The sequence below is a fragment of the Monodelphis domestica genome, chromosome 2, assembly GCF_027887165.1.
Source record: "Monodelphis domestica isolate mMonDom1 chromosome 2, mMonDom1.pri, whole genome shotgun sequence".
NCBI lineage: Eukaryota > Metazoa > Chordata > Mammalia > Didelphimorphia > Didelphidae > Monodelphis > Monodelphis domestica.
Window position 1 is genome coordinate 233,002,809 of NC_077228.1, and position 27,979 is coordinate 233,030,787.

Genomic DNA, 27,979 nt, shown 5'->3' on the forward strand with positions numbered 1-27,979 from the left:
CTTGCCCAATGCCTGCATGGGAGCCCCTCGCACAATAGACACCTTCCCTGGGATCCTTCTCACGAAGCCTTCTTTTCCAGGCTGCTTTCCTATCAGTGTGACTAGACCTGTGGGTGGCCTTGCAGTTTCTTAGGGAATTTCAGGCTGTATTCTGTGTCCTGATAGCATCCTAGGACTGAGGATCACACTGCACAAAGGCTTTGGGTCCTCCTGGCCAGTGGCAGGGCTTGTTCATACAGGTGTCCCGCCCTGCTCCTCTGAGACATTGTCCCTGATCAACATGGTACCCATTTCTTTAAACAACAAAAACCAACCCTTACTATCTGCTTAGAATGATACTATTAATTCCAAAGCAGAAAAGCTATAAAGGCTAGGCAGTTAGGGTTAAGTTAGGGACCTCCTGTCTCCAAGCCTGGTACTCTACCCATTGGGCTACATGGTACTTATTTATAATAGGATGCATAAACTTGACAGCTGATGTTAGGTCAAGCACCTTCACCCCAAACCCTCAGAGGGCAAGTTCCTCGAGATCCTAGAGAAAGAAGGGAATGATCCCAGACAAGAGAGGTCTGCCTTTCTTGAGTCCCTTTTTTTAAACTCTTAATACTGTGGGATTTCACCCCCAGACCAAACCTTTCTTGTCCTTGCGGTTCCTGGAGTCCCTGCCTTTTCTGAGGATGGAAAAGCAGATACTGTGCTGCTTTGGGGTCTCTACTGTTTCCAAGACTCTGGGCCTGTTGCTGCAGGGGCTCTGTGTAGGTGCTACAAAACTTGGAGCTAGTGGGAACCTTAAACGTTGTCTAGTCTAACCCTTCATTTTACCAGTGAAGAATCTGAGACCAAGAGAGAGTCTGTCTTTCACAAGCATTTATTAACCACTTTCTGTGTGCCAGCCATTGTGCTAAGCAGGACTAAGACAAAAACCAACAAACACACAAAAACCCTCCAAAAACAGTCCCTCCTCTCAAGGAGCATGCATTCTAATGAGAGACAGGTGAGTGGTTTTTTTTCAAGGTCACACATGTAGTGACTAATAGGGCTGGGATTTCAACCCAGGCCCTCTGATTCCAAATGCAGTTCTTTTGTCATCATGCCACACAGGTCTACAGAAGTCCTCTCCTGAGATCATGGGCAGTGCCAGCATCTTCATCGTTTCTGTGACAGGGCCACAGTCTTCCACAGTTATGGAGTGTGAGAAGGAGGAAGGACATAGTCTTTAGATCCTTCTGCAAAGACCCCCTCAGAGGGTTTGGGGGAGATGGGTAGAAGACAGCTCTTTCTGGGCTACCTCTAAGCCCTAGTCTATGCTAATTAGAACTGAAAAGCCCCTTCCCAATGCCAGCCATTTCCCCCTCTGCTACCAACCCAGGTGGTCAACTAAGTGAGTTCCATGTATTACCAAGACTCAGAAGAAACCATAGCCATAGCCATGTGGCCGGATGCAGCTACATGTTTTACAGAGGACAACCAGCTCACTCTTTCTTTCCTTTGGCCCAGAGCCAGAGGTTATATCAGAGAAGAAGAAAAAACCAATAGCTGCCCAGAAATGGAAAGTTTGGATGTTCACTCATTAGAGGAGACAGAAGAAAGGAAAGTTTGAGGTTAAAATCTAAGCTACTTTGTCTCTTATGTGTCCTCATCCACCACTACCATAGGAAGGCCCCTTTAGGACACTGGGGGGAGTGGGGGAGTCATTGAGTGGCACTCACCCCAACTCTTTGCCATCCTTTGATCTCTGGGCCAGGCAACCCAAGAGGCCCTGGAAATTCTGCAGGTCTCTTGGACTGCTGGAAAAAAGATAGAGGCATCCTTAGCTTACTTCTTCTCCTCCCAAACTCCTGCCCCACTCAATGGCTGTGGGCATGAGCTCAGCCCAGCTATCCAGCCCTGCTTGGCCATTGTGCCCAGACAGGGCAGCTCATCCACACACACACAGACGCTTTTCTTGTGTTCTGTGAGCCTCATGGGGTGTGGGGCCCATGAATCTGTCCTTTCAGCCTGAGAGGAGTGGGAGGGCCGGAAAGGGGGCTGGGGGTCTGTATCCAGTGGTGCTTTGTAATTTGGGATGGGGGTAGGGAGAGTAGGTGTGGGTGGGAGAACAAGGTACTTTTTCACTGTTTCTTCTGTCAGAAGGCTCAATTCTTCTACCACAGTGGGAAAAGGGCCAGGATTGGGGCTGGGTAATACTCTCAGGACTGAGTCTGGTTCCCTTGTCATTGAGTGACTCTCACCCCAACTCTTTGCCATCCTTTGACCTCTGGAACAAGCAACCCAAGAGGCCCTGGAGATTTTGCAAGTCACTTGGACTTGCAGATCCTCATTCTATAGGTGCTATCTATCCCCAACCTGCTGAATATGAGGGCTCCCACAGGCACTGCACTGACTTATTCTCACACACTTCTCTCCTCCCCTTCCTTAGAGACTGAGGAGATAGCCTCAAGCTGCTGACACTAGTCTGTGTGGCCTCCTTCTGACCACCTAGAGGGGGTTCATCTATCTTTTTGCCTTCCCTGTCTTGGGAGTAGGACTGTCAGACCCAAATTAGCACCCCACAATAGAGGTGGGGTGGAAGTTTCCTAGTGAGAGAGGCTCTTCTCCACACTATTGAGGTTGTTTGAGGGTTGTATGGTATATGTAAGTATGATATAGAGGTGTGTGTGTGTGTGTGTGTGTGTGTGTGTGAGAGAGAGAGAGAGAGAGAGAGAGAGAGAGAGAGAGAGAGAGAGAGAGAGAGAGAAAAGCAGAGATAGTTAGATTTTCCCAAGTCATCTTCTACCCCCTGGACTTTGAGAGTGTCCTCCCCTATAAACCTGTGAAAGGGGGCATTCTAATCTCAAGCTGAGTTCTGAGGGGCTTTGTGTCAGGCAGTTGTCAAGGTGTTAAGAAGGCTATTGGCAGGAGAGATAATGTAGGCTCACCTCCCACCTAGCCCTCCTAAATTTAGGCCATGGGTTCTTAACCTGATAGGTTTTAGGGAGGATCTGTGAACTTGGCTGGAAAAAAATTTTTTCCATCATTATATTCACCATCCTCTAACTGAACTTGGACATTTCCTTCAATTATGCATTGAAAAAAATATTCTGAGGCTAATAACTCCTGCCCTAAGTCACTGAGTGCATGTGCCTTCCTCAGTCTTTCTCCTTAAGGGGGAAAAATGAGATATCCCTTTTCTTGAGGACAAGGGTGACAAACTCCCCACATCTTTGTCCCCCTTCCTCCCACTTAGGACTGAGCCCAAGCTATTCCTCTAGCACATAATGAGAATTTTCAGAAATTTTAGTTTTAAAGCCCCTTCCTTCACTCCATCGTCTTGCCCCTCCTTTTGTCTTCCTAGAGCTTCCAGGAGAATGAAAAATGTTTCAAAGCCAAATGCTTCCCCAAAGGAGAGCCTTCTGACATGCTAGGTAGCAGTGGAACCTATCACTGAAAGAAGGCAAGACTATGTCTTCCGAGATCCTCCAGTACCTTGTAGCCATCCTGAGAAGCAGGGAGACATAGGATCATAGAGTTGGAAAGGGTTGATGGGCATGGAGGCCATCCTTCCTCTCCCCATTTTACAGATGAGGGAACTGAAGTACAAATAGGAGCTAATGACTTCTCCAAAAGTCCTATGACTAGGCTCTGAGGGATTTGAAATCAGATCATCTTGATCCTGCTTGCTTAGCCATGTAGGACCTAGAATTTGTTCAGGACTTTGTGGTTTGCAGAGTTGTTTATGTGTTTTAACTCATTTGATCCTCATAAAAATTTTGGGAAGTAGGGGCTATAATTCTCATTTTTTCAGATGGGGAAACTGAGGCTACAAACTTTTAAGTACCTTTTCCAGGGTCACAAAGCTAAGTGTCTGGGATAGGATTAAGCCCAAGTCTTCCCACTCCCAAATTCTGTATTCTCTCTACTAAGTCACCTGACTGCTCCAATCCAAAGCGATTCTCAAAACCACCCACTTCTGTTTCCCGCTCCCCACCCTTGATTGGCAGGAACTTTAAAGAGAGAAGAAAGAACTTGATCATGGTTCGTCTAGCCTTTAGGCTAGGACCCAGGAGCCTGAATCTAAGGCCTGATACTTTGACCTTTTAACTTCTCAATTGCCCTTCTCTCCAGGGAAGAGTCTTTCTTTCCTCTCCTCTTTTTACAAGGATTTCCAGGTGTGTCTTGCTCTCCAAAGTAAAAAGCAGTTTCAGTGATAATATTTATATGACCTGCTGCTGCCTTTCAACCCCAAAGCGACTCTGGAATTTCTTGAAAACTTTTCAACAGTTGTGAAAAAAATTCTAGGGCTGACAAGTCATCATGAGGGATTCCTTCTGAGGAGGAGTTGGTTGTCCTGAAAGGGTTGGGTAGATAAGACAAGGGACAGTGGAGATAGAGTGGAAATAGGCCTGGAGTCAGAAAGACTCATTTTCTTGAATTCAAATCTGATCTCAGATACTTACTAGCTATGTGACTGGACAAGTCACTTTGCCTTGTTTGTCTAAATTTCCTCATCTGTAAATGAGCTGGAGAAGGAAGGGGCAAACCAGTTTTGCCAAGAACCCCAAATGGGATCATGAGAATTTAGACACAGCTGAAAAATGACTGAACAGACAAGGGCAAGGTATAAGGATTCATTTCTCTTTCTACTTCCGGCTTATGAATCATTGATTCTCAGATACCCAACCTCACATGGATAACTAGAAGCAGAACTGGGCTGTAAATCCAGGTCCTCAGACTATTTCCACCATACTGGACTGCCTCAAAGCAAAAGGAGTCATTTTAGTTTTGCTCTTCTTTCTGGGGCTGCATTGTTTGTCACATGTGTCCCAAACTGGGGAGTCAGGAGACAAGAGGGCTGTCCCCACTTTGTGGTCATAGATGAAAAGAACAAAGAAGAAAGTTTGGCTTCAGATACTGGGAGAGTCTGGTCCAGGGTGAGATTGTTGTTCAGTTGTTTCAGTCATGTGTCCAACTCTTTATGATCCTATTTGGGGTTTTCTTGGCAAAGATATTGGAGTGGTTTGCCATTTACTTCTCCAGCTCATTTTTGAAATGGTAAAACTGAGGTAAATAGGGTGAAGTAACTTGCCCTGAGTCACATAGCTAGTAATTGTCAGAATTCACTTTTGAAGATGACTCTTTCTGACTCCAAGTCCAGCACGCTAGCTAATATGCCACCTAGCTGCTCATAGGTGAGAAAACACCCTCAGAGCGGACTAGATAAATCCCAGTAACCTTGGACTTGGAATGTCTCAAAGGACTGGGACCACTGTTGTTGCCTTAACCAAAGAGTCCTGAGAATGGGAGTATAGGAGTGATAGGACTCTCTTGCTTTTTTCCTACTGCCCCAGGAAGCTTCTCTTAGGGCCCTTGGAGGCCTGCTCATCCCAGTTCTAGAGCCAGGGGCAGGTGAAACAGGCTGATGCTCAGGAATGTCCTGGGAAGATGAAAAAATAGAGATTTTAATTTGAATTTAGAATTGCACCTTCCTCCCATTCCCCTTTCTCCCATGCAACAACCCTAGGATGCAACGGTCCTAGGACACCTCCTAGGTTTAAATGGGGTTTCTATGAATGACTTCTAAGGTCAGGGTCCTGTATCTGTAGGAGGGAGAAACAGGACCTTTAACCCTATTAAATGACAAGTGAAGGAAATAATATATTTTGCTAAGCCATCAAAGGTCAACCGAACCTGAAAAGACCTTAGCAACCATCTAATCTAATCCCTTTGTTTTTACAGGGGGGGTCACTGAGGTGAAGCGATTTGTCCAAGATCATATGATTGAGTAGCTCTCCAGATTTCTAGTGCCAGGCTCTTCTTCACCACATCATAGAGGGGACCCAAGATAGAAAACTATAAATTTTTCCCTTAAACTTTATTGCTCCTGTCCTTTGACTCTCTTCTTATCCTTGGGACAAGAGTTTGGAGGGTCTAATTGAGTAGAAGGGCTTAGGAAAATGTCTTTTGAGTGCCCTGAAGTCTGATTCCTGTAGGGAAGATAAGGGCCGTCCATCTTCCACCCTAACCTTTTTTCCCTTGAGCTGAGAGGCCCCAAGAAGAAATCAGAGTATTTGTCTGAAATTTCCAGTATTCCCCCTCCAGTAAACAAGGGTGATATGTGTGGGAACAGAATTCAGAGTATGCCAGGAAGATCAAGAGGCAGTCAGGGCAGATACCAAGGTCCAGCACCAGGCCCCTTCCCTCAGGATTGTGCCGGGTGGGGCCGCCACTGACCTCACCCAGGCCTGGGATGGGGTGGGAGGGAGCCTAGGGGAGAATGGGACCAGTGTGTCCCGTGTAGGGCTGTGCCAAGCAATCCCCAACAATAGGCCTTTGGTGGGCCTGGAATGTCACAGCAGTGATTGGGTTGGAGGAATGTCAATGGGTTCCCCTCTTTCCCGCCCTCGGTCCTCCTCCACTGGGGCGGGAGGGGGTGGGTGGGTAGCAGCATCAGCGGCTTGCCCAAACAACACTGTCTGCCTGATGCTGCTGCCCACTTATTGAGCTCTGGACTTTGCCATCTTCTGCGTTCAGTTTTGGGACTCTTACCCTCTCCCTACTGATGCCACAATGGGATATCCAGAACTCTCCATCTCCTGGGAAACTAGCATCCCTCCTTCAGAAGCTTGTCAACATCCGTGAGCAGTGGGAGATGCTTAATAACCCTTAACGAATGCCTGGCCAGCCCCACATTCACACTTCCTACAGGTGGACTCCCAGGCCCACTTGGCTGTCTTGGGGCTCTCCTGAAGCTATAAGGGTAGCACTTGCTTTGGTGTCCTTCTACTGAGGCCCACTCAGAATGGGACCTCCACCCTGAGGCTGAGAGGCCCAAATCAGATGGTGCTGGTTGAAGAGAAATTGGGGAGGTGGGAGGGAAACCACTGAGCCCAGCCTGCTCTGTTACAGTTCAGCTGCTCAAGTCCACAGACCTGGGACGCTACAGCCTCCTGTACCTGAAGGAGATTGGCCATGGCTGGTTTGGGAAGGTGAGTTCCTTTGGTTCATGGTCTCCTCTTCCTTCCTCCTGACCCCCAGCATCCAGTGTTTCCTGGAGGGTGGAGTTCATAGCCTTAATGGTACAGATGCAGGCTTTTGATGTTAATTCCTCAGAAACCCCATAGCATGCTTTGTCAAAGGACCTCAGAACCTCCTCAGTGGCCCGGTACCCTCTCTCTAGATTTAGAGTGGGGAAGCAGGAAGGGGTGGGACAGTCTTACCTTGTGTTTCCCCAGCAGATCAGCAATACAGTTCAGTTCCCTGCATGTGCACTCACTGGGGCCTTTCTGCTGCCCCCAGTCCAAGCTCTGATGCTGGGGACACCCAGCTTGGGGCCCCCTGAACTAGAGCTCCTGTTTACAGCGGGATCCTTAATGCCCTGCTGTCTGTGCCTTTTACCCTTGTCTGGGGGACAGGTGGGTGGCCCCATCTTGCCAAGGGCCAAGAACCTGGCCTGGGCCTGGGACTACAGCTGGTGAAGGAGGTAATTCTGAGGGACGCAGGCGCTGGACTTTGAACAGGAATCTCAGCATTATGCGCCCTCAGCTCTCAGCTCTATCACTTGACTCCCTTTTCTTGCTTTCCTCTACTCCTCCCCGCCCTGTAGACCTCAGTTTAAATCTGTCTCCCTGCCCCCCCCCCATCTCTCCCTGGGCTTGAGAGGGGATGAAGAAAATCAGGAGTAGTCTGGTGAGCTTCCCTTAGGAAGGGGCTGATAGGAGTGCCCCGTCCCCTAGCCCCAACATGAAACTCATCGAAGCCCTGGGTGGAGGGGGGCCAGGTTGGTAATGATTTTAGTTAGGGCAGGGGACAGGAAGAAGTTGGAACAGGTTGCCAATCCCCCCTCCCCTCCTCAGGGAGTGTGAATAAAAGAAACCCCCAAACCCAGAGTGTGTGAGTGTGCCGTCCCTTCTTACAGCCAGGACTAGACGTAGCCCCCAGCCGGACAGGAACACTAGCCAGAGACCGGCCGCCCGTTTGTCAGGCCTAGCACTCTTCAGCTCCCTGGGTGGGCACTGCCCTGTGCCCAGCAGACGAGTCACGGGGCCAGTGGGATGGGAGGGGGTGTGGGTGGGTGACGACCCTGTTTCCTGCCCATGCAGGTATTCCTGGGTGAGGTCAATTCGGGCATCAGCAGCACCCAGGTGGTGGTGAAGGAGCTCAAGGTGAGCGCCAGCGTTCAGGACCAGATGCAGTTCCTCGAGGAGGCCCAGCCATACCGGTAGGTGGAGGCATCCGCTCCCAGCTGGCACGTCCCTGGCCTTGTTGTGGGCTATGTAGAGAGGGAGGCGGTGGTAAACAGAACCGCGGCCCCAACCGGCTTTGCTCAAAGGTAGTGCTGGCATCAAGCAGCTGTCAGCGACATCTGGTGGGCAGAGAGAGTAGTCCTAGGTCCGGCCCAAGCTGGAGAGGGGAATTCTTTTCACTCCAGGCCCAGGGAGGGGGATGTCTGCGTGTGGGGACCATGATAACCCGGCCCTTCCCTTTTGCTGAGCTCCTCCTTCCCCCACAGGGCTCTTCAGCACAGTAACCTGCTTCAGTGTCTGGCCCAGTGTGCAGAGGTGACTCCGTACCTGCTAGTGATGGAGTTCTGCCCCTTGGTGAGTCAAGGGCTCGGGGGCAGGTGGGAGGCGCCTGGAGGAGGCCTCATAGCTCCCTGATATGCTCTCTCTTTTTTCATGCATCTTATGGCAGTCTGGGGAAGCCTATGGATCCCTTCTAAGAAGGATGTTTTTTTATTTTTAAAAAATCAACAACAATAGGGGATTACAAAGGAAATATCTTCTATCCAATTGCTATCAAGAAATTTTAAAAGATCAGATGATGGACCTCAGTTTAAGAACCCTTGCTGTAGGAGCCTCTTTCTTAGGGTTAAGACTCAGTCTTTGGGTTTGGGACCAGATAAGACTGAGTAGCTTGATTTTGAGATTCATATGGAATTTAGTCTTACAGATTCAACTGGAACTTTTCTTGGAAGAGATAATTTATTTGCTATAACTCTAAAAGACCTAAATTTCTCTAATTTGGGTTACGTTGATTCAGATCCATATGACCGGCTATTGTGATTTAAGTCCCGAGAGGACCCCACACCTAACCTGAAATTCTCCATAACATCTTAAATCCATGGTCACTGGAAGCCGACCCTCTGGGAGAGAGTGGGGTAGCACCAGTTACAGCATCAACCCTTCAGCCCCAGCCAGAATTGGTGTGGCTATGTAGTGGGTGGTGGGACTTCTCCACAGGGTCCTGGGAACTTGCCTATATTTACTAGAATTTCCTCAACCCATGTGATCCCCCCCCCCTCAGCCATGTGATCCCCCCCCTTGTTATTTTGTAGTATCAGACCTTTTTAAATAAGGAGCAAACATTTACTATTTATAAATTAAATCACTTACCAGCTAAATTCACCCCCAGCTGTTTACGCTAGTAACATAGGTACCAAAATCGATAATCTATTCTTGTCCCCTGAATAAATTTTTATTCCCAAGAGTTGAATAGCAAATTTGATCTCTTCTAGTTTAACTTCCACACAAGGTTGGGTCTTAGTTATCTGTATGCAGATTTCTGTTTTGTGAAGTATTCACAGAAAATGTTTAAACCAGAGTCTCACCTTGGATAGAGCAGAGGTCCTGCGTCAGCAAGATCTGAGCTCAAATCCAGCCTCATTCCCATTGAGTGACCGTAGGCAAATCATTCAGTTGCTCTCTGCCTCAGTTTCCTCCTTTGTAAATTTTTTTTTAATAATATACCCAGGGTTGTTGTGATAAACAAATGAGATAATTTACAAAGTGCTTTGCAAACCTTACAGCATCAACTATTATTATCATCATATGACTCATGAACTGGGCAACTAGGTGACTGCCAGATCTGAAGTCAGGAAAACTCATTTTCCTGAGTTTGAATTCAGCCTCAGACACCAGCTGTGTTACTCTGGGCAAGTCATTTAACCCTATTTGTCTCAGTTCTTCATCAGAAGGAAGAGGCAAACCACGCTAATATCTTGGCCAAGAAAACCCCAAATGGTGCCTTGTATTTGTTGGAAACAACTAAAATGTCTGAACAAGCCCTGGAACTAGGTACCAAGAGAACGAAGGGGAAACGTATTCCAGGCAGAGGAGGACAGAATGATCAAAAGTATGGAGGCAGGAGTACTCACAACATGGTTGCTACATCATCTGGACCAAAGGAAAAAGTATAAATAGAAATTATAGGAAATAAGGTCAGAGAAACAAGAAAGTGTCAAGTTGTGAAATCTTTGAATGTTAGACTTGAGAGTTTAACCATTGTGAACAGGAGAATTCTAGGCACAAAGTGGTGTTTCTGAATAATCAGACCAATATGCAGAATGAATTGAAGTGTTTAGAGATTAGAGACAGGGAGAAAAGGTAGAAAACTATTATGAATAGTCTAAGCATAAGCTGATGAAGCCCCAGATCAAGGGTAGTAAGGAGAAAGAGGAAGTGCAGGACCACAATTTTTGGATTATTTACTGTTAAGAATCATGCATACTACTGCTCCTTTCCACTACAATTAAAAAAAACCCCCAACAATTATTGGGTTTTATCCCCTGAAACTCTTGAGAAATCAGCAAAATCACATGTGAGATTCTGAGACCCACTTAAGTTTAGGAGTCAAAGAAAGGCCTGTCCATTTTGCATGTAGCTAGAAAAGATTCCTACCTCTGCCCATCCTCTGGCTTCTTCAGTCTAATCTAATGTGGTACAATAAAAACCACTTTCTCACAGGATCCATTATTAGTAGTGACTACCTACGTGATTGCAAGTGAACGCAATTTATGATTTTTAACGTGAAAATTTTTAAATTTTATTTTTTCAAATTACACATAAAAACAATTTTAACTTTCATTTTTTTAAAAACCCTTACCTTCCACCTTAGAACCAATACTCTGTATTGGTTCTAAGGCAGAAGAGCGATGAGGGATAGGCAATGGGGGTTGACTTGCCCAGAGTCACACAGCTAGGAAGTGTCCGAGGCCAGATTTGAACCTAGGACCTCCTGTCTCTACACCTGGCTCTCAGTCCACTGAGCTGCCCCCCCTTAACTTTCAGCTTAAAAAAATTTGAGTTCCAAATTCTCTCCCAGAGAAAGTAAGCAATTAGATATAGATTATATGCGTGCAGTTATGCAAAACATTTGCATATCATTGTTTTGTCCAACTCTTCATGACCCTATTTGTGATCTTCTTTGCTAAGATATTAGAGTGGTTTGCCATTTCCTTCCTCTATTTATTTAACAAGATGAGGAAACTGAGGCAAATAGGACAAAATCACTTGCTCAGGGTCACATAATTAGTATCTGAGATTTGAATTAGACACATTGTAAAAGGAAAACACAAGAAAACTAAAGAAAAAGATTTTCCTTCAATTTGCATTCAGATTCCATCAGTTCTTTCTCTGGAGGCAGATAGCATTTTTCATCACGAGTCCTTTGGAATTATCTTGGATCATTGTATTGCTGAGAAAAGCAAAGCCATTTACAGAAACTAATTTTTAATATTTTTTATAAAAATTCTGGATCGATTTAATTTGAACAAATCTGCCAAATAAATGAGCTTTGTCTTCTTTAGAGTCATCACTGTCAACATTTACTCATCTATTCCCCAAAGGCTAACATTACTCAGCGCATTCCCAGAAGTCTGCAGTCAGAGGACTTAGATTCAAATCTTGCTGACAGATATTATATGGGTAACCTTGAGACAGTCACTCAGTTTTCTTGGGCCTCAGTTTTCTCATCTGTAAAATATTTGAGCAGGATGTTCTCTGAGGACTTTTCAAGCTCTGGGTCTCTTTGTTTTCCTATGCCCTTCAGAGCTGGTTTAATGCACTACATAAGGACATCTATCTCTTCCTTCATCGTCTTGGATGCTGGACTTGGCTCCCTTCCAATGCTGGGATCTTATGATTCTGTAATACTTGAACCCTGTATATAGGTCTAGTAATAGGAACAAAGGGCACACTAGATCTGGCCTTGAAACAGTCCTACTGTGATCCTTTAGTTAGAAACTTCCCAAGCCAGTTGCCCACCCATTTTCCATTCAGTTTAGTCTTGTGCCTTGATCTCCCACAAATTATTATTATTATTATTATTGCTAGCATTTCTAGAGAGCTTTACAGATGCCTCATTAGTGAGGGAGATGCTATTATTATCCTCCTTTTATACATTAAGCTGAGGCCAGGCAAAGTTAAGGGATTTATCCAAGTTCACATGGCCAATAAGTATCTGAGGTAGGATTTTGAACTCAGGTCTTCCTGGTTTCAGGTCCAGGGACTCTAACCACTTTGCCACCTGGCTGCCTCTTTTCTCTCTAGTATCCACCCAGCCTGACTCCCTTTCCAGGCTAAGATCCTTTCTCCTATCCAATGAGCTGTTTTTTTGTTTTGCTTTTCCTCCTCTTATTCTATTGTACAGACTTGGCTCTCTGTTATGCTCTCCTTTCCTACATTATTAAAGATTTTGTTTTGAGGCTCTTCTTTTGAAATAACTTTTCTTCCTAACTGCTTCCCACTTAAGGTACCCGGATTTACACTTAGGTTGTTCTGGGATTCAGGCTTTTTCTCTCTTTGAAGAAGCGGGAGGGCATTTCTTTTAGCACTTGTTCGCTTAGTGTGCATCGTCAGAACCCTCGCTGCTAGGAGTAGCTCCCATGCACGCATCAAGGAAATTAGAAGATGTAGGACTTATTACTGTAGGAGAGGGTGAGAGGAAGGTCTGGGGGGCCAGGTGCCCAGGAGATGGCGGAAGCCCAATGGGATAGAGTGGATGGTCACTGGTAAGAGACGGTAGCGTGTTCATCTCCCCGATGTCATCCTGGCCCAAAGGCATTCCGTCGGATGGACAGTAGGAGCTCTGTGCCTACTCCAGGGACGCTGGGAATATAATTGTAGCCTCACTCTCTGGCAGGGAGACCTCAAGGGCTATCTGCGTAGCTGCCGGGTGGCAGAGTCCATGGTCCCAGATCCCCTGACCTTGCAGCGGATGGCTTGCGAGTTGGCCTGTGGAGTCCTTCACTTACACAAGAACAACTATGTGCACAGGTAAGCTGGAAGCGGATGCTTTTCCATGTGTCATGCTGATGGGGCCAGTGGCAGCAGGCATGATGGAGGTGGGAGGTATAGATAGTGGCTTGGTGAGCCTAACTCTTCTCTCCTAAGCCGAGGGGACATGAATCTCCACCGTCTAACCAGAAAAGAGATTGGAGAGCCAGGAAATACCCTTTGCCATTCTTCTCCTCATCTGCGATGCCTGCCTTTCTCTGCCATCCCTTCCTTGCCCTTCCAGCATCCTCTTTTCCTCCCTGCCCTGTGGAGTTGGGGACAATTTGCCCTTGATTTCACTAGGTTGTACTTGGTGGCCTGGGTCTAAGGTTCTTTGCCAAGCACAGGCTTCCCCTTCCCAGAGATTAGGGTTAGCTCACTCCTTCTGGGGTTTGTCTTCTGATTCCTGCGGGAGCTACCACAGAGGAGCCACTAGAATCCGATGGGCTCTCTAGGACAGGCTGGGGGAGGAACAAAGGATTTAGGTTAGATATAGGAAATAAATTCCAGAGGGCAAAAGATATTATTCCCCATCGGATTGGGTGAGAAGCTGCGTGGATCCTGGTTTTGCAGGTCTGGTTTAGGAGGGGGTGTTTGTTACCTGAAGGCTAAGAGTCCTTTGGAGTCCCTAAGGTCAAGCACTTAGAACTGAAGGGGTGTCTAATATAATATCCTCATTTTATAGATGAGGAAACAGGCCCAGAGATAGGTAGTGATTTGCCCAGAGCTACGCAGATAGTAACGGTCAGGATTTGAACCCAGGTCTTCTGACTCCAAATCCAGTACTTTCTTCCATGATGCCGTGCCCTTCCTGACCACCTTGCCCTACCAGCTCGAGATTTCTATGATTCTGATTCTTCCAGGATGTACGAGCGGTCATGGGGGCAGCCTCTCCCCCAAGCACCACTGCTTACCTTGGCCTTCCTCCCCAACAATATCCTGATGCTGAGTGAGCGGCACATGGAGACTCCAGCATCAGTGATTTTGTTGAAGAGGGTGGCTGCCAGCTTCTTCCTGATCTGCACTGCCCTCCCCTCCCCTGAGGCCTGTCCCGGGAGCAGGAAGAGGAGTGCCGCTCTTGGATCCTGCCCCCACAACCGAGGACACGCTGCCCGGGACCCCGTAGCTTGCTTGGAGCATGGCAGCCTTGGAACATCCCAGCTGGGAGGCCAGCCCCGCCACCCCTCCACCCTCCCAGCCCAGCCACCAGCCCTGGACCCTGGCCCTTGAGCCATATGCCTTTCCTAGCTGCTCTAGTTTTGTCAGTGAAAAGCTTGGAACCTTGGACCCAGACCACCACAGACATTCCTTTGCACAAGAACTGTTTTTGACTAAGGGCAGCAGGGGGAGCTCATTTCATCCGAAACAGTAATTTCAGCCTCTTCTCTCACCAGGCCTTTTCCTAGAAAAGCAAACTGAACAAATTCAAATTCCTTCCTTCCTTCCTTCCTTCCTTCCTTCCTTCCTTCCTTCCTTCCTTCCTTCCTTCCTTCCTTCCTTCCTTCCTTCCTTCCTTCCTTCCTTCCTTCCTTCCTTCCTTCCTTCCTTCCTTCCTTCCTTCCTTCCCTCCTTCTTTCCTTCCTTCCTCCCTCCCTCCCTCCCTCCCTCCCTCCCTCCCTCCCTCCCTTCCTCCCTCCCTCCCTCCCTCCCTCCCTTCTCTTCCTCTTCTCCCTCCCTTCCTCTTTCTTTTTCTTCTTTGCATGAACAAATGAACAGTGCCATGGCCAGAAGGCAGCCAGAGACCAGGTATAGCTGAATATGCCACAAGGCCTGGATAATCCATACTTGAATAGTGAGACTCAGTGGATGCCAAACATCTCATTTGGCATCTGCTTCCTTCCTCCTCCTCCTCTTTCTCCTTCTCTTCATTGTCCTCTGCTTCTTCCTCATCCTTCTCCTTTTTCTGGATAGCCTGGAAAAAACTACTGATTGGGTTGGATCAACATGGAATCTAGAAACCCCAAACTTGTGGCCTAGTGGGATCTGGTGAACCCCAGGTTTCAGGACTAGCTTGTAGGTTGGAGACCCCAAAGTTTGTACTTGTTCCCTGTTCCCATGGGAATCCACAATCCACTTCAGATGGGGGCTAAGCCCAAAGCAAAGTCGAGTGACTCTGGTGCTATAGGCAGCGTGTCAGTCTCGCAAGCTGAAGGTCCCAAGTTCGATCCTCCGAAGGAGGGTGTGATATACTGAGAGAGGCTTCTGGAGACAAGAAGAGTCACTTGACTTTGGGGTCTCCAACCTACAAGCTAGTCCTGAAACCTGGGGTTCACCAGATCCCACTAGGCCACAAGTTTGGGGTTTCTAGATTCCATGTTGACAATTGCTCCAGAGCCTTTCTTCCCTAAGGGATTGCTTCACTGTCCCACTTTTGTTTATAGGTCTGCTAGAAAGAGACCTAGACTGGTCTCTAGAGATGGAAGGTTCAAATGTGACCTCAGATACTATGTGACCCTGGGCAAGTCCATTGCCTAGCCTTTACTACTCTTCTGCCTTGGAACCATTATACAGTATTGATCCTAAGGCAGAAGGTAAGGAATTTTTTAAAAAGAGCCCTAGTTGCTCTATGCTTGACTCATTTGGTGACCTTACTAGGTAAGGGATTAACTTCTTCAGGTCTCATTTTTTCTCATCTGCAAAATGGAGATAATTATCTCTCTTCTCCCATGGAAATTGTGAGGGGGGCAAGGATATAAATGAGATATGTTCTCTGGAAATAGAAAACATTGCATAAAAAGGAATATTTTTTCTTGGGGGGCAGCTCACCATGCTCCCTACCTCCTCTCCACCTCTCTCCTATCTTGGTTTCTTTTCTTTATATTTCTGGATAGACAGAAAATTTGGGATGATGTCAAAGATAGGGAGGAAAGGAAGGAACATATGTATGAAGCAGATCAGCATCAGGGAAGAAATGAGTCCCATTGCTGGGAAAAGGGCTCCTGCATTTTGGTAGGGGAAAAAAAGCCTTCCTGGATACCAGGCAGCTTTCAGGAGCCAAAACCTAGCCATGGGGCCAGTTGGGGAGGGAGAGCTAAACTAAAGGCCCATCACATGATCAGCCATGGAGACAATTAATGTTGATTGTATTTAGATGTCTAAATGAGAAGGAAAAGCATCCATACCCTCCTCTTTCCTCTTCACTTCTACTTTCTATATCTTAGTTCTGAATGAAAATAGCAATAATGCTATATTATTATTAATAATAGCTTTTTAGTTAGCATTTATTCCATACTTTAAGGTCCATAAAGTGTTTTGCATGTGCCATTTCATATGATCCTCACAATGACCTTGTGCAGACGGTGGTATTATTTCCATTTTACAGATGAGGAAATTGAGGCTGCGTGACTTGCCCAGGATCACACAGCTGGTGTCTGAGGAGGGTTTAAATTCTCATCTCCTGACTCCAAACCCAGCAGTATGACCACTACATTACCTAGTTGCTTACATCTAAAGTCATGCTATGATGAGGACTGCCTGGGAAGACTCCCAGTGATGGAGTTTCTCTTGAGTAGACAGACATAGTTTACAGGTGCTGTTTCCAAAGCTCCCAGCATCTCATGTACAGCTGGGTTCAGCAAACAAGGTCAGAGGCCAGAGGAAGATCTGGTTATTTGGGAGAAACACCGTTGGGTCTCCTGTTTTGCCCCTAGCTTCTTCAGCCCAGATTCAAGTCCACTCTTGGGTCCTCCTTTCCTGACTCCTGATCTGACACTGTCCCTCCCTCTCCCCAAATTTCCTTTACCTAGTGACCTAGCCTTGAGGAACTGCTTACTCACTGCAGACCTGACTGTGAAAATTGGGGACTATGGCCTATCTCACTGCAAGTACAAAGTAAGTCCATGTGGGTTTGGGAAGACACCAGGATGTCCCCTTGTCCCCTCCCCCTTTAGCATTGTTTATGGTGGTTCCCAATGGACTATTCCATGCAATGAGCCAGGCAGAATTAAGCCCCTCTCCTCCCCAAGGTGGGTCAGGCCATGGGGCATGCAAAGGGGAGGAAGGCTCTGAGACTTCCACACAGAGTTTGACATTCTCTCCTCGTGCTGACCGTGCATGCTTGGCAGGATGACTATTTCGTGACGGCCGACCAGCTGTGGGTGCCACTACGCTGGATTGCCCCTGAACTCATTGATGAAGTGCACAGCAACCTCCTCGTCGTGGACCAGACCAAGGCCAGCAATGTCTGGTGAGGGGAGTGAGGGGGCGGGAGGGAGCCCAAGGTGTCATGGGGAGTTGACCTCCTTCCCTCCAATTCCCTCCCTGACTGCCAAGTAGGCAGTCAAGAGACCTTGTCACCTTGACCCCTCTGTAAAGCAACAACGTTGGCATAGGTTTATTCCAGCCAAATGTCCCCTTTTCCCATTCAGATGTGGGGAAGGAAAGGACAGGGATGGCCCATGACTACTTGGGTTGGGGGCTTTCCTTTCCCCTCAAAATCCCACTCATAGCCACATTTCTGTACTTTGTGACTGACCATGCAGGTATGTTATCTTTGAAAACCTTGGAAAGGAAATTCTACATGCTATCATTGTTACTCATTTCCCCCTCGATTCTGAAATCCACCTTGTATTCTTTTTCATGTGCTTCTGTCTGCATAAGAGCATGTGCATGTGAGGGCAGTCTATGTACATAGCATGTATTTGTGCAAAAATTTGGATACTGTTTGCAGCTAACATAGGTTGTGTGCATATTTTGACCAAAGACTGGACTGGATAATAAGCATATTCCTAAAGCGCTGTTCTGTTTTCACTTTTATTTTCAAGACAAATTGTTAAACATCTTTTAAGAACATTTAGAAATGAATTTAATGATCATTCTGCCCCAGGATAGGTTTGCTAAGAAGAAGTCATGCTGGGCTAACCTCATATCCTTTTTTTTTTTGGATAGGGTTGCTAGGGTGGAGATCAGGGAAACACCATCTATAAATATAGTGTAGCTTGATTTTAGCAAATCATCACACAAAGTCTCCTTGGCATCGATGGAATGAGCTGATAAAAGCAAGGGTGAAACGAGCAGTTGGAGATGGTTGATTAGCGTTATATCCCCAAAAGGACATAACAGATATATCAATCAATCAAGTAACACATATTTATTAAATGGTGCTGCGGTGGATTCTGGGTACCAAGAATAAAACAATCCCTCCCTGCAAGGAGCTCAAGTAAATATGTAAATATGTACAGAATAAATTTAAAGCAAATAAACACTGCAGATGTAGGGTAGTTTGAGAGGGAGGGCATTAACAGTGGGGGGGTGAGAGTAGGATCAGAAAAGGCTTCAGGAGAGAATGGCTCCCTTGAGCTTTGACTTCAAGGAAGAGGGGGGATCTGTAAGGCAAAGGTGAAGAGGGAAAGCATTCCACTTATGGGGGAGACAAGAGATGGAGATGGAGCATTGTGTGTGTCAGAGAGAGGGGCAGATTGGCTGGATCAAAGAATCCAACAGGGGGATTAATGTACATGGAGACTGGAAAGATAGACTGGGAAAGGCTTTAAAAGCTAAACCATTCTCTTTCTTTTTTGGAACATGGCTAATATGGAGATGGGGAAAGTTTCTATTTCATTTTTGAGGCAGTAGGAAGCCACTGGAGTTGATTGAATATGGGAGTCACATCTGCACTTAAGGAAAATTCCTTTGGCAACAGCGTGGGTAGAGGATGGACTGGCGTGGGAAGAGGCTTGAGGCAGGAGGACAAGGGAGGCAGAGGCTATTGCAAAAATGGAAGCAAGAGATGATAAGGGCTGGACCTAAGGTGGGAGCTTTGTGAGAGTGCAGCATTTTGTAGGCATAAACCCAGGTAAATATGTTATTCAAACTTTTTGGTGTTAAGACTCTTTTACACTCTTAAATATTGAGTACTTCCCCTTGAGACCTTTTGATTATATGGATTATATATGTCAATATTTGCCATATCAGAAATTAAAACATATAGTATTTTTATGAAAACAATTTTGAATTAAATTAAAAATCAAAACATCTTAGTATTTTTATGAAAATAGTTTTGACTTCATGGATCCCCTGAAAGCATCCTGAGCATACTCAGGGGTCCCCAGATCCCACTTTGAGAACTGCTGTTTTAGAATATGTGTCAGCCTGGAAATATGTCATTAGTGAAGTACCACAAGGCTCGGTTTTTAACTCTATTCTGATTAGAGTTTCTCTAATTACGAATTAGGAAGTGACATTTAATAATCCTCAAAGTTCACTGTGAGACACTATTTTTAATTATTTGTGGAGGAATTTAAAGAGAGGTATTCTTTTGACCATCTTCCCACAGAATTCCTTTAATAATCTCTACATTGTCAAATGTAGAGATGACACAAAGAAGTGAGAGCCGCTAGAATGAGATTATTATTTCCATACTGCAGTTGAGGAAACTGAGGCAGACAGAGGTTAAGTGACTTGCCCATGGTCATATAGCTAATAAGTATCTGGGGTCAAGTTTGAACTCAAGTCTTCCTGGTTCCAAGCTCAGCACCTTATCCACTGTGCCACCTAGAGGGCTAGCACCTCAAACTCAACATATCCAAAAATAGATTCAAGATAAGAAATGATTATCATTACTGATATTATGTCAGTAGACTCAAGTACTATCTTGCAGCCAACAAGATGAAATGTATCTGGGATGACGATAAAGTAAATAGCTAGGTTAAAATTATTGTTATTATTATTATATATAATTAAATATAATTAATTTACTATAATTAATAAATACTTGATTAATTAAATCTATAACTAAATGTAAATACAGTATACATGTTAAAGTTAAAAATTCACTTGCACAAGTACTGAATGTAGAAGATGTGATTGTCATCAAGTTCATGTGTAGGAAGTTCTAGTTCTTGTTAACCATGAGCTTAATACTGCTTTTAAAAAAAAAGCCAATGCAAATTTAGGAAATGTTAATTGAAGCTTAGAATCCAAATCACCAGAATATTTGTCCCACTGTACCTGAGTTCAAATGTTGTCAAGCATTTAATAGCTGTGTGTTCTTGGACAACTTGCTTAAACTCTGTTTGCTTCAAGTTTCCTCATCTGTGAAATGGGGAAAATAATAGCACCTGTCTCCCAGGATTGTTCTGAGGCCCAAATGCGATAATCATTACAAAGCACTTAGCATGGTGCCTGGCACATAGTAAGTGCTATATAAATAATAATTATTGTATTATTTGTTCATTTCAAATGGCTTTCCAGAATGGTTGGACTAATTCATAGTTCCCCCAATAGTGTTTTCATACTAGGGTACCAGAGGAGGGGAGATCAGGACAGTGTAGAGTCAAGAAGCCACACTATCTGGATACTGTTTTGCCATCTACTTGGATAAATGGATTTGCTATGTATAATCTTTATGAACTTGGAATTTGGTGGGAAGGGAGCCAAGCCTTGAATATATATCTTGGGACACATCTTCCTCATAAGGTATCACAATCAACCACTCAGCTTGAGCCTATAAAGCATTTTTCTTAGACTAACAATATTTGGGAGGGGAATGAATGGATAAAATAGATAAAATACTACTTCTGGGAAGAACAGAGTAGCTAATCTCTGGCATTGATTTCCTGTTTCCTCTCCTGGCATGAATCAAAGTTTTCCTTGGAAAAAGGAAGGGGGAGGATAATACAGATACATTTATTCATTCCTCTGTGATAGCCACATCTAGACAAACCCATGTGGACACACATTACCATCATTATCTTTGTCTACATCTTCATTCTCTTCATTGTGAGAGCTAGATTTAAGACTTGCAAAGTGCTTTATAAATGTTATCTCATTTTATCTTCACAACAGCTGTGGAAAGTAGGTGCTGTTATTATTCTGCAGTTGAGGAAACTTAAGTAGATAGATTAATTAAAAATTAATTAATTAATTAATTAAATGACTTGCCCCTAGTCATACAGCTAGTAAGTAGAGGTCAGACTTGAATTCAAGTCTTCCTGGCTCCAAGAGGAGTGCTCTATGCACTGCACCATCTAGATGGCCAACCTCAAACTCAACCCATCCCCAAAAGAGAGTAAGTATCTTCCCCTAGAAAACCCTTTTTTCTTCTCTCATCTCTGACTTTTCCCATCTCCTGGTCTCTCACATCTATTGAGTTTCCAAGTCCTGTCAATTCTATGCTCACAATAGTTCTTACATCCAGTGGACTCCCCGCTCATCAAGCCTCCAGTGTAGGGCAGGACTATGGTCAATCAAGCAATAAAGTCATCAGTAAACTGGCAGTGAAGCATTGGTTTGAGTCACAAGGAGGTATATAATCCATTTCCCTCAAGGGTTGAAGCAGAGATTGGATACCCATCTAGGGGGGATGCTAGCGAGGGTATTTCTGCATTGAGTATGAAGTGAGACTAAATAACCTCTAAAATTCTTCCTGACCCTAAGCTTCCATTATTCCAGGACCTACAAGCATAATGATGAACTTGTTAAAAATTACAGCTCACATCTGGACTGCAGAGATGAAGCACGACATAGGTGAAAGGGCCCCCAAACCTGAGTTTTAGGCTTGGTTCTGCTCTTGAGTGGGCATGTGACTTAGGACAAGGAACTTTCTTGGGACCCCCAAATTTCTATAACTACATCAAGTGGTCTTCGTTTCATAGGACTTAGTTCAGGAGGGAATCATCTTAGAGACAGACAACACTGAGTCCTGGGCGTCCCTACATCCCTTCCAGCTTGAAGCCATTCTATGGCTTGAAATGATTGCCTAGGCAGTTCTCTGAAATGGTACAGTAGATTAGAGGGTGGAAGCTGAAGTCAAGAAGACTTGAGTTCTAGTCCTATCTCAGATATATACTGGATGTATGACCCTGGGTGAGTCACCAAACCTCTGTTTACCTCCATTTCCCCATCTTTAAAATGGGGACAATAATAATACCTACCCACCGGGAATATTGTGAGGATCAAATGAGATCACTGTAAAGTGCTTAACACAGTTCCTAGAACCCATTATGTGCGATATAGATGTTAATAATGATGATTATGATGTGTAACTGGACAAAGCTTTGTCTGCCTCAGTTTCTATCTTTAAAATGGGAATAATAATGCCATCTACCTCCCAGGGTTGTTGCAAGGATAAAATGAGATTTGTAAAGTGCTTTGTAAACCTTAAAGCCCTTTATATTTATTTTTTATTTTTTAAATATATTTTATTTGATCATTTCCAAGCATTATTCGTTAAGGACATAGATCATTTTCTTTTCCTCCCCCCCTCACCCCCCATAGCCGACGCGTAAGTCCACTGGGCATTAGATGTTTTCCTGATTTGAACCCATTGCTTTGTTGATAGTATTTGCATTAGAGTGTTCATTTAGAGTCTATCCTCTGTCATGTCCCCTCAACCTCTGTATTCAGGCAGTTGCTTTTTCTCGGTGTTTCCACTCCCATAGTTTATCCTTTGCTTATGAATGGTGTTTTTTTCTCCTGGATCCCTGTAAGTTGTTCAGGGACATTACACCGCCACTAATGGAGAAGTCCTTACTTTCGATTATACCACAGTGTATTAGTCTCTGTGTACAATGTTCTCCTGGTTCTGCTCCTCTCGCTCTGCATCACTTCCTGGAGGTTGTTCCAGTCTCCATGGAACTCCTCCACTTTATTATTCCTTTGAGCACAATAGTACTCCATCACCAACATATACCACAGTTTGTTCAGCCATTCCCCAATTGATGGGCATCCCCTCATTTTCCAGTTTTGGGCCACCACAAAGAGCGCAGCTATGAATATTTTTGTACAAGTCTTTGTGTCCATTATCTCTTTGGGGTACAGACCCAGCAGTGCTATGGCTGGGTCAAAGGGTAGATATTCTTTTAGCACCCTTTGGGCATAGTTCCAAATTGCCCTCCAGAATGGTTGGATCAGTTCACAGCTCCACCAGCAATGAATTAATGTCCCTATTTTGCCACACCCCCTCCAGCATTCATTACTTTCCTTTGCTGTTATGTTAGCCAATCTGCTAGGTGTGAGGTGATACCTCAGAGTTGTTTTGATTTGCATCTCTCTGATTATAAGAGATGTAGAACACTTCTTCATGTGCTTGTTAATAGTTTTGATTTCTTTATCTGAGAACTGCCTATCCATTTCCCTTGCCCATTTATCAATTGGAGAATGGCTTGATTTTTTGTACAATTGATTTAGCTCATTATAAATATGAGTAATTAAACCTTTGTCAGAGGTTTCTATGAAGATTTTTTCCCAATTTGTTGTTTCCCTTCTGATTTTAGTTATATTGGTTTTGTTTGTACAAAAGCTTTTTAGTTTGATGTAGTCAAAATTATTTATTTTACATTTTGTGATTCTTTCTATATCTTGCTTGGTTTTAAAGCCTTTCCCCTCCCAAAGGTCTGACATGTATACTATTCTGTGTTTACCCAATTTACTTATGGTTTCCTTCTTTATGTTTAAGTCACTCACCCATTTTGAATTTATCTTGGTGTAGGGTGTGAGGTGTTGATCTATTCCTAGTCTCTCCCACACTGTCTTCCAATTTTCCCAGCAGTTTTTATCGAATAGTGGATTTTTGTCCCAAAAGCTGGGATCTTTGGGTTTATCGTATACTGTCCTGCTGAGGTCGCTTTCCCCCAGTCTATTCCACTGATCTTCCTTTCTGTTTCTTAGCCAGTACCAAATTGTTTTGATGACTGCTGCTTTGTAATATAGTTTCTTAAAGCCCTTTATAAATGCTAGCTTGTATTTTTTTTTAAGATTTTTTTCTTCCAAGATTCTAATTAGGGCAGATTTTTTTTTTTTAGCCAAATCAAGAAATCATTTAACCCTTTCAGTAAAAAAAGTAGAAACAGAGCTATGACTCAGAGCTCACGAATTGCTTTTATTTTTCTTGCCTGGGTACTGAGTGGTTTGTAGTCTCAACCAGCTGCCTCCTTCCACCCCCACCCCCCCTCCTTGCAGGTCACTGGGTGTGACAATATGGGAACTGTTTGAGCTGGGCGCCCAGCCCTACCACCACTACTCTGATCGCCAGGTGCTTACCTACGCCATCAAAGAACAGCAGCTCAAGTTACCCAAGCCCCAGCTGAAGCTGTCGCTCTCGGACCGCTGGTGAGGAGACATACAGAGCTTCCCTTTCCTGCTTCTCCTGCTCCCCCCAAACTCCTCCAGAGTGACCCCTCTGAGAGCTTTCTGCTGAGATTTCCCATTTGCCACAGCCTGAGCCTTGGGTAACTTTAGCCCCGATTTTTAGCTTCCTTCTCCCAAAGGAAGAGGGGTTTTAAGGCAGGGGTGTTGAAGGCCAGCGGTCTGGCTCAGTTGTCCAGCCATGTGATCTTGGGTGAGTTGCTTAAGCACTCGGGTCCTCAGTGTCTTTATTTGTCATGTGGATGTCTCCAAGGTCCCTGCTCTGCTCTCTATGATCTCTGCGCCTTCTAAGGTGCCTTCCAGCGAGGCTGTCCCTGATTCTCTGTGTGGAGTGTATCTTGTTAGTAACTGGTGCCAAGAACTTGGAGAAGGGGATAGAATGTAATCCCAGAGTGTAAGAGATGGCGTACCCTCTTCCCCTCCCCACATGCACAGGCACGCTCTCATAGGCTGCCCAGGAGGGCTGGGAGGAGTTGGAGTCAAGTGGTCAGTCGAGGACAGTTGGAAGCGGCACAGGGAGGCAGGGGGCAGGCCTGGTGGGACCCATGGTAGGGGCACACCTAAGCGTCTTCTCTCCACCCTGGACCTCACAGGTATGAGGTGATGCAATTCTGCTGGCTCCAGCCTGAGCAGAGGCCCACGGCAGAGGAGGTGCACCTGCTGCTGTCCTACCTGTGTGCCAAGGGGACCACGGAGGCTGAGGAAGACTTTGAGAAGCGATGGAAGTCCCTGAAGCCCAGCGGGACCAATGGAGCCAGCCACCTGGGGAGTGCGGCCGAGCTGTCCTCCAGTTTCCCGCTCCTGGAGCAGTTCTCGGGGGATGGCTTCCATTCAGATGGGGATGACATCTTGACGGTGATGGAGACCAGCCATGGACTCAATTTCGAGTACAAGTGGGAACCCAGCCGAGCTGAGGCCTTCCAGACTCCCACGGGGACCCTCAGTCCCCGCCATGCTGCTCACTACCAGGACCTCTACTACCCAGCCAGCTCCTCAGTCAGCCACCTGAGCCTAGGGGTTTCACCCTCCTGCTATGAGTGCCCACCGCCGGGGGTGGTGCCCATCCTCAGTGCCCACAGCCCTTCTGTGAGCAGCGAGTACTATATTCGCATTGAAGAACCAGCTGACTGTGATCTGGACTTCACCATGTGTTCCTCCAGCCCCGAGTGCCAGCAGGCGTCCCCTGAGGCGGCTGCCACCCCTTGGCATGACAAAGAAGGACCTGTGGGGGGTGCTTACGACTCAGACAGCAGCCCTACTGTGTCCCTGACTATGGAACCACTCCTGGGGCAAGGACCCACTGGGGAGGGGCCCTGGGATCACCCCGACTACTACTCCCATATGAGCTGTAGCAAAGACTCGCTCTGTTACCAGCCTTCCCCTGCAGGGGTTTCACGGACTGAAGACAGTTTGTTGGGGGAATGCAGGGAGGGTGCCAGCAAAGACTGGGGCATTCCAGGCTTCCACCAGTCTTTTTTTGAGGACCCCCTAGGAGTGTCCCCCTCGGGGAATTCTGCAACCCGGGAGTCACCAGGCGGGGAGGAGGCAGTGGTGGGAGAATCAAAGGAACAGGGAGCCCTGGGCAGCCCTCCTGAATCGGTAACAATAGAGCTAGGGGAGCCGGAGAGTCTGCCCAGCAGTAACACCCAGCGTGAAGCCACTGAGGAGGCGAGCTTGGCTGCCCAGCAAAGACACTGGACCTCAAACATGTCTGCCAATAACAACATCAACAGTGGCTGCCCCCCTGACACCTGGGCCACTCACTTTGTAGACTCGTACTTGGGGTCAGAAGGCCCAGCTACAGGACCTGACCCACGCGAGATCCCTGCCACAGACTGTCTGCCAGACCCCCTGCCCCTTCCCGAGGCTCCTGGCTTAGAGGCAGCTTTCCCTGGGCAGGAGCTGGGGAGCCCCCCTACCTTTGTTCAACACTGCCAGGCAAACGAGGACCCAGCCCTGGTTGCCATCTCTCCCTCGCAGGTGATAGATGTAGAAACTGCCGAGAATGGGGGTGTCGATTGTGGGGCGGATCCAGGAGCCTCTGAGGAGGCTGTCGCCCCATCTGCCTCCCCAGCCCCGTCTCCCTTGCCCTCTCCATCCCAAGACAGAGACCCACTTCTCAGCAGGGCAGCGGGCAATCTCGCCCTTGTTCCCAAGCCAGAGTCCCCTGGGCCGTGGGACACTAGCCAGAACAAGAGCCAGGAGCCAGAGCAGACGCTGGACAGCAGCGGTAGCTTCCCTGAGCTAGAAGGGCCAGGGAGTGAGGATGAGGACACGACGGAGGCCACCTCTGGGGTCTTCACAGACTTTTCCAATGACTTCCTTCCCGAGAAGCCCGACACGACCCCCGCATTCCGGTCCCTGCAGAAGCAGGCGGGAACTCCGGATTCCCTGGAGTCACTGGATATCCCATCCACAGCCAGTGATGGTGGGGAGATATCTAGCCCGACAGTGTCCTACCCGGCGGCTGGGCAGCCCCGGGCCCTAGATAGTGGCTATGACACAGAGAACTATGAGTCCCCCGAGTTTGTCCTGAAAGAGCCCCATGAGCCTCGGGACCCTGAGGACTTTGGGCCCCTAGAGAAGGAGGATGAGAGCCCTGGATTAGAGATGCGGCTTTCTTCCTCCATCAGTGCCGAGCTGCATGGTCTGAACGAGAAAAACCCCTATCGAGACTCGGCCTACTTCTCTGACTATGACACAGAGCCAGAGCGGCCTGCCCAGGGGAAAGAGGAGGAGGAGGAGGAGGACAGTGAGGCTGGGGAAGGAGAGCCTAGCCCAGTGGGCTCTGAGGCCCCAGGGCTGTCCCCCAATAATCAGGAAATAGCAACAGTGGAGGAAGCAGGTGCTCGGCCTCCTCATTCTCCTTCTGGGGAGCCCCCTCCAGAGGTGACAGTCAGCCCTGCCATCAAAGAGCAAGACCAGGAGAGCCCCACGGAGCAGGCAGATGGGTTGGTCCCTGCTCTTGCCCCTGAGTCTGCTCCCACCCCTGCCCCTGCCCCTGCCCCTGCCCCTGCCCCTGCCCCTGCCCCTGCTCCTGCCTCTGCCCCTACCCCTGCTCCTGCTTCATCCAAAATATTCTCCCTGACCCCTGTCCTGCCAAGTCCAGAGGACAGTGAGGTTGAGGCAAGCTGCCACAAAGCCCAGGAGGCTCCAGGCCTGTTCCCCACCCCAGCAGACCTGGTTCCTGGGGCAGAGGTGCAGGAACGAAAGGGGGCCACAACCTGTGAGGTCCCCCTGGGCCCCAAAGCAAAGGCAGGGGAGAAGCCGGCCCCACGCCCAGCCCCTCTGTGCCTGGACCTGTCGGATCTCCCGGCTCCCAAGGAGAGTCGGCCGGCAGAAGAGGAAGAGGAAGAGGACTCGGAGGACAGTGAGGAGTCTGACGAAGAGCTGTGCTGCTATAACATCCAGGAGCAGAGTGAGGAGAGTGAAGAGGAACCCGCTGCTGTGCCCATCGTGGTGGCCGAGAGCCACAGTGCCCGGAACCTGCGCAGTCTCCTCAAGATGCCCAGCCTCATGTCCCAGTCCTTCTGTGAGGACCTCGACCGCAAGAAAAAGGCCGTTTCCTTTTTTGACGATGTTACCGTCTACCTCTTCGATCAGGTAAGCCCTATAGCCTCGGGACTGGCGTTGGGACTTCTGGGAGGGGAGAGGGATGCCAGGGGGACATTGGGTTGGTAGAGAAAGCCTGGCAGAGGGCAGGTGTAGCCAGGCTGGGTTTGTCTCTCATACCTCTGGGTGAGAGAGAGAGAGCAAAAGCTCTTCCACACGTTTAGGCCCATCCCAGAAATCCAGACTGGCCGGAGACGGTAGGGTGGGATGGCTTTTACTTGTCAGAGTTGGGGATTGTCTATCCCCCTAAA

At 47.0% G+C, this 27,979-nt stretch overlaps 2 protein-coding genes and 1 non-coding gene across 15 annotated transcripts in view; all 3 read left to right on the forward strand.

The window, feature by feature from the left end:
• Positions 1-27,979, forward strand: part of AATK (apoptosis associated tyrosine kinase) — a 225,325-nt gene that overhangs the window by 189,481 nt on the left and 7,865 nt on the right. For 9 of the 13 annotated variants that reach the window (XM_056817352.1, XM_056817353.1, XM_056817354.1 and 6 more), the window contains exons 4-11: positions 6,886-6,965; positions 8,079-8,197; positions 8,489-8,576; positions 12,898-13,031; positions 16,778-16,862; positions 17,096-17,217; positions 23,931-24,080; positions 24,710-27,719. In XM_056817352.1, coding sequence (XP_056673330.1) covers positions 6,886-6,965; positions 8,079-8,197; positions 8,489-8,576; positions 12,898-13,031; positions 16,778-16,862; positions 17,096-17,217; positions 23,931-24,080; positions 24,710-27,719 — 3,788 coding nt within the window. Of the gene's footprint in view, positions 1-2,097; positions 6,615-6,885; positions 6,966-7,391; positions 7,460-8,078; positions 8,198-8,488; positions 8,577-12,897; positions 13,032-16,777; positions 16,863-17,095; positions 17,218-23,930; positions 24,081-24,709; positions 27,720-27,979 lie in introns of those variants that run through there. The other 4 variants (XM_056817359.1, XM_056817360.1, XM_056817361.1 and 1 more) reach the window with 4 other exon arrangements.
• Positions 13,087-14,557, forward strand: LOC130457269 (uncharacterized). The gene has a single exon (XM_056817366.1). It carries the CDS (start codon positions 13,896-13,898, stop codon positions 14,259-14,261), a length of 366 nt encoding a protein of 121 aa, XP_056673344.1. The 5' UTR covers positions 13,087-13,895; the 3' UTR covers positions 14,262-14,557.
• MIR338 (microRNA mir-338) lies at positions 13,949-14,037 on the forward strand. Its single transcript, NR_032201.1, has one exon. It is a non-coding gene; the product is annotated as a microRNA mir-338 (primary transcript).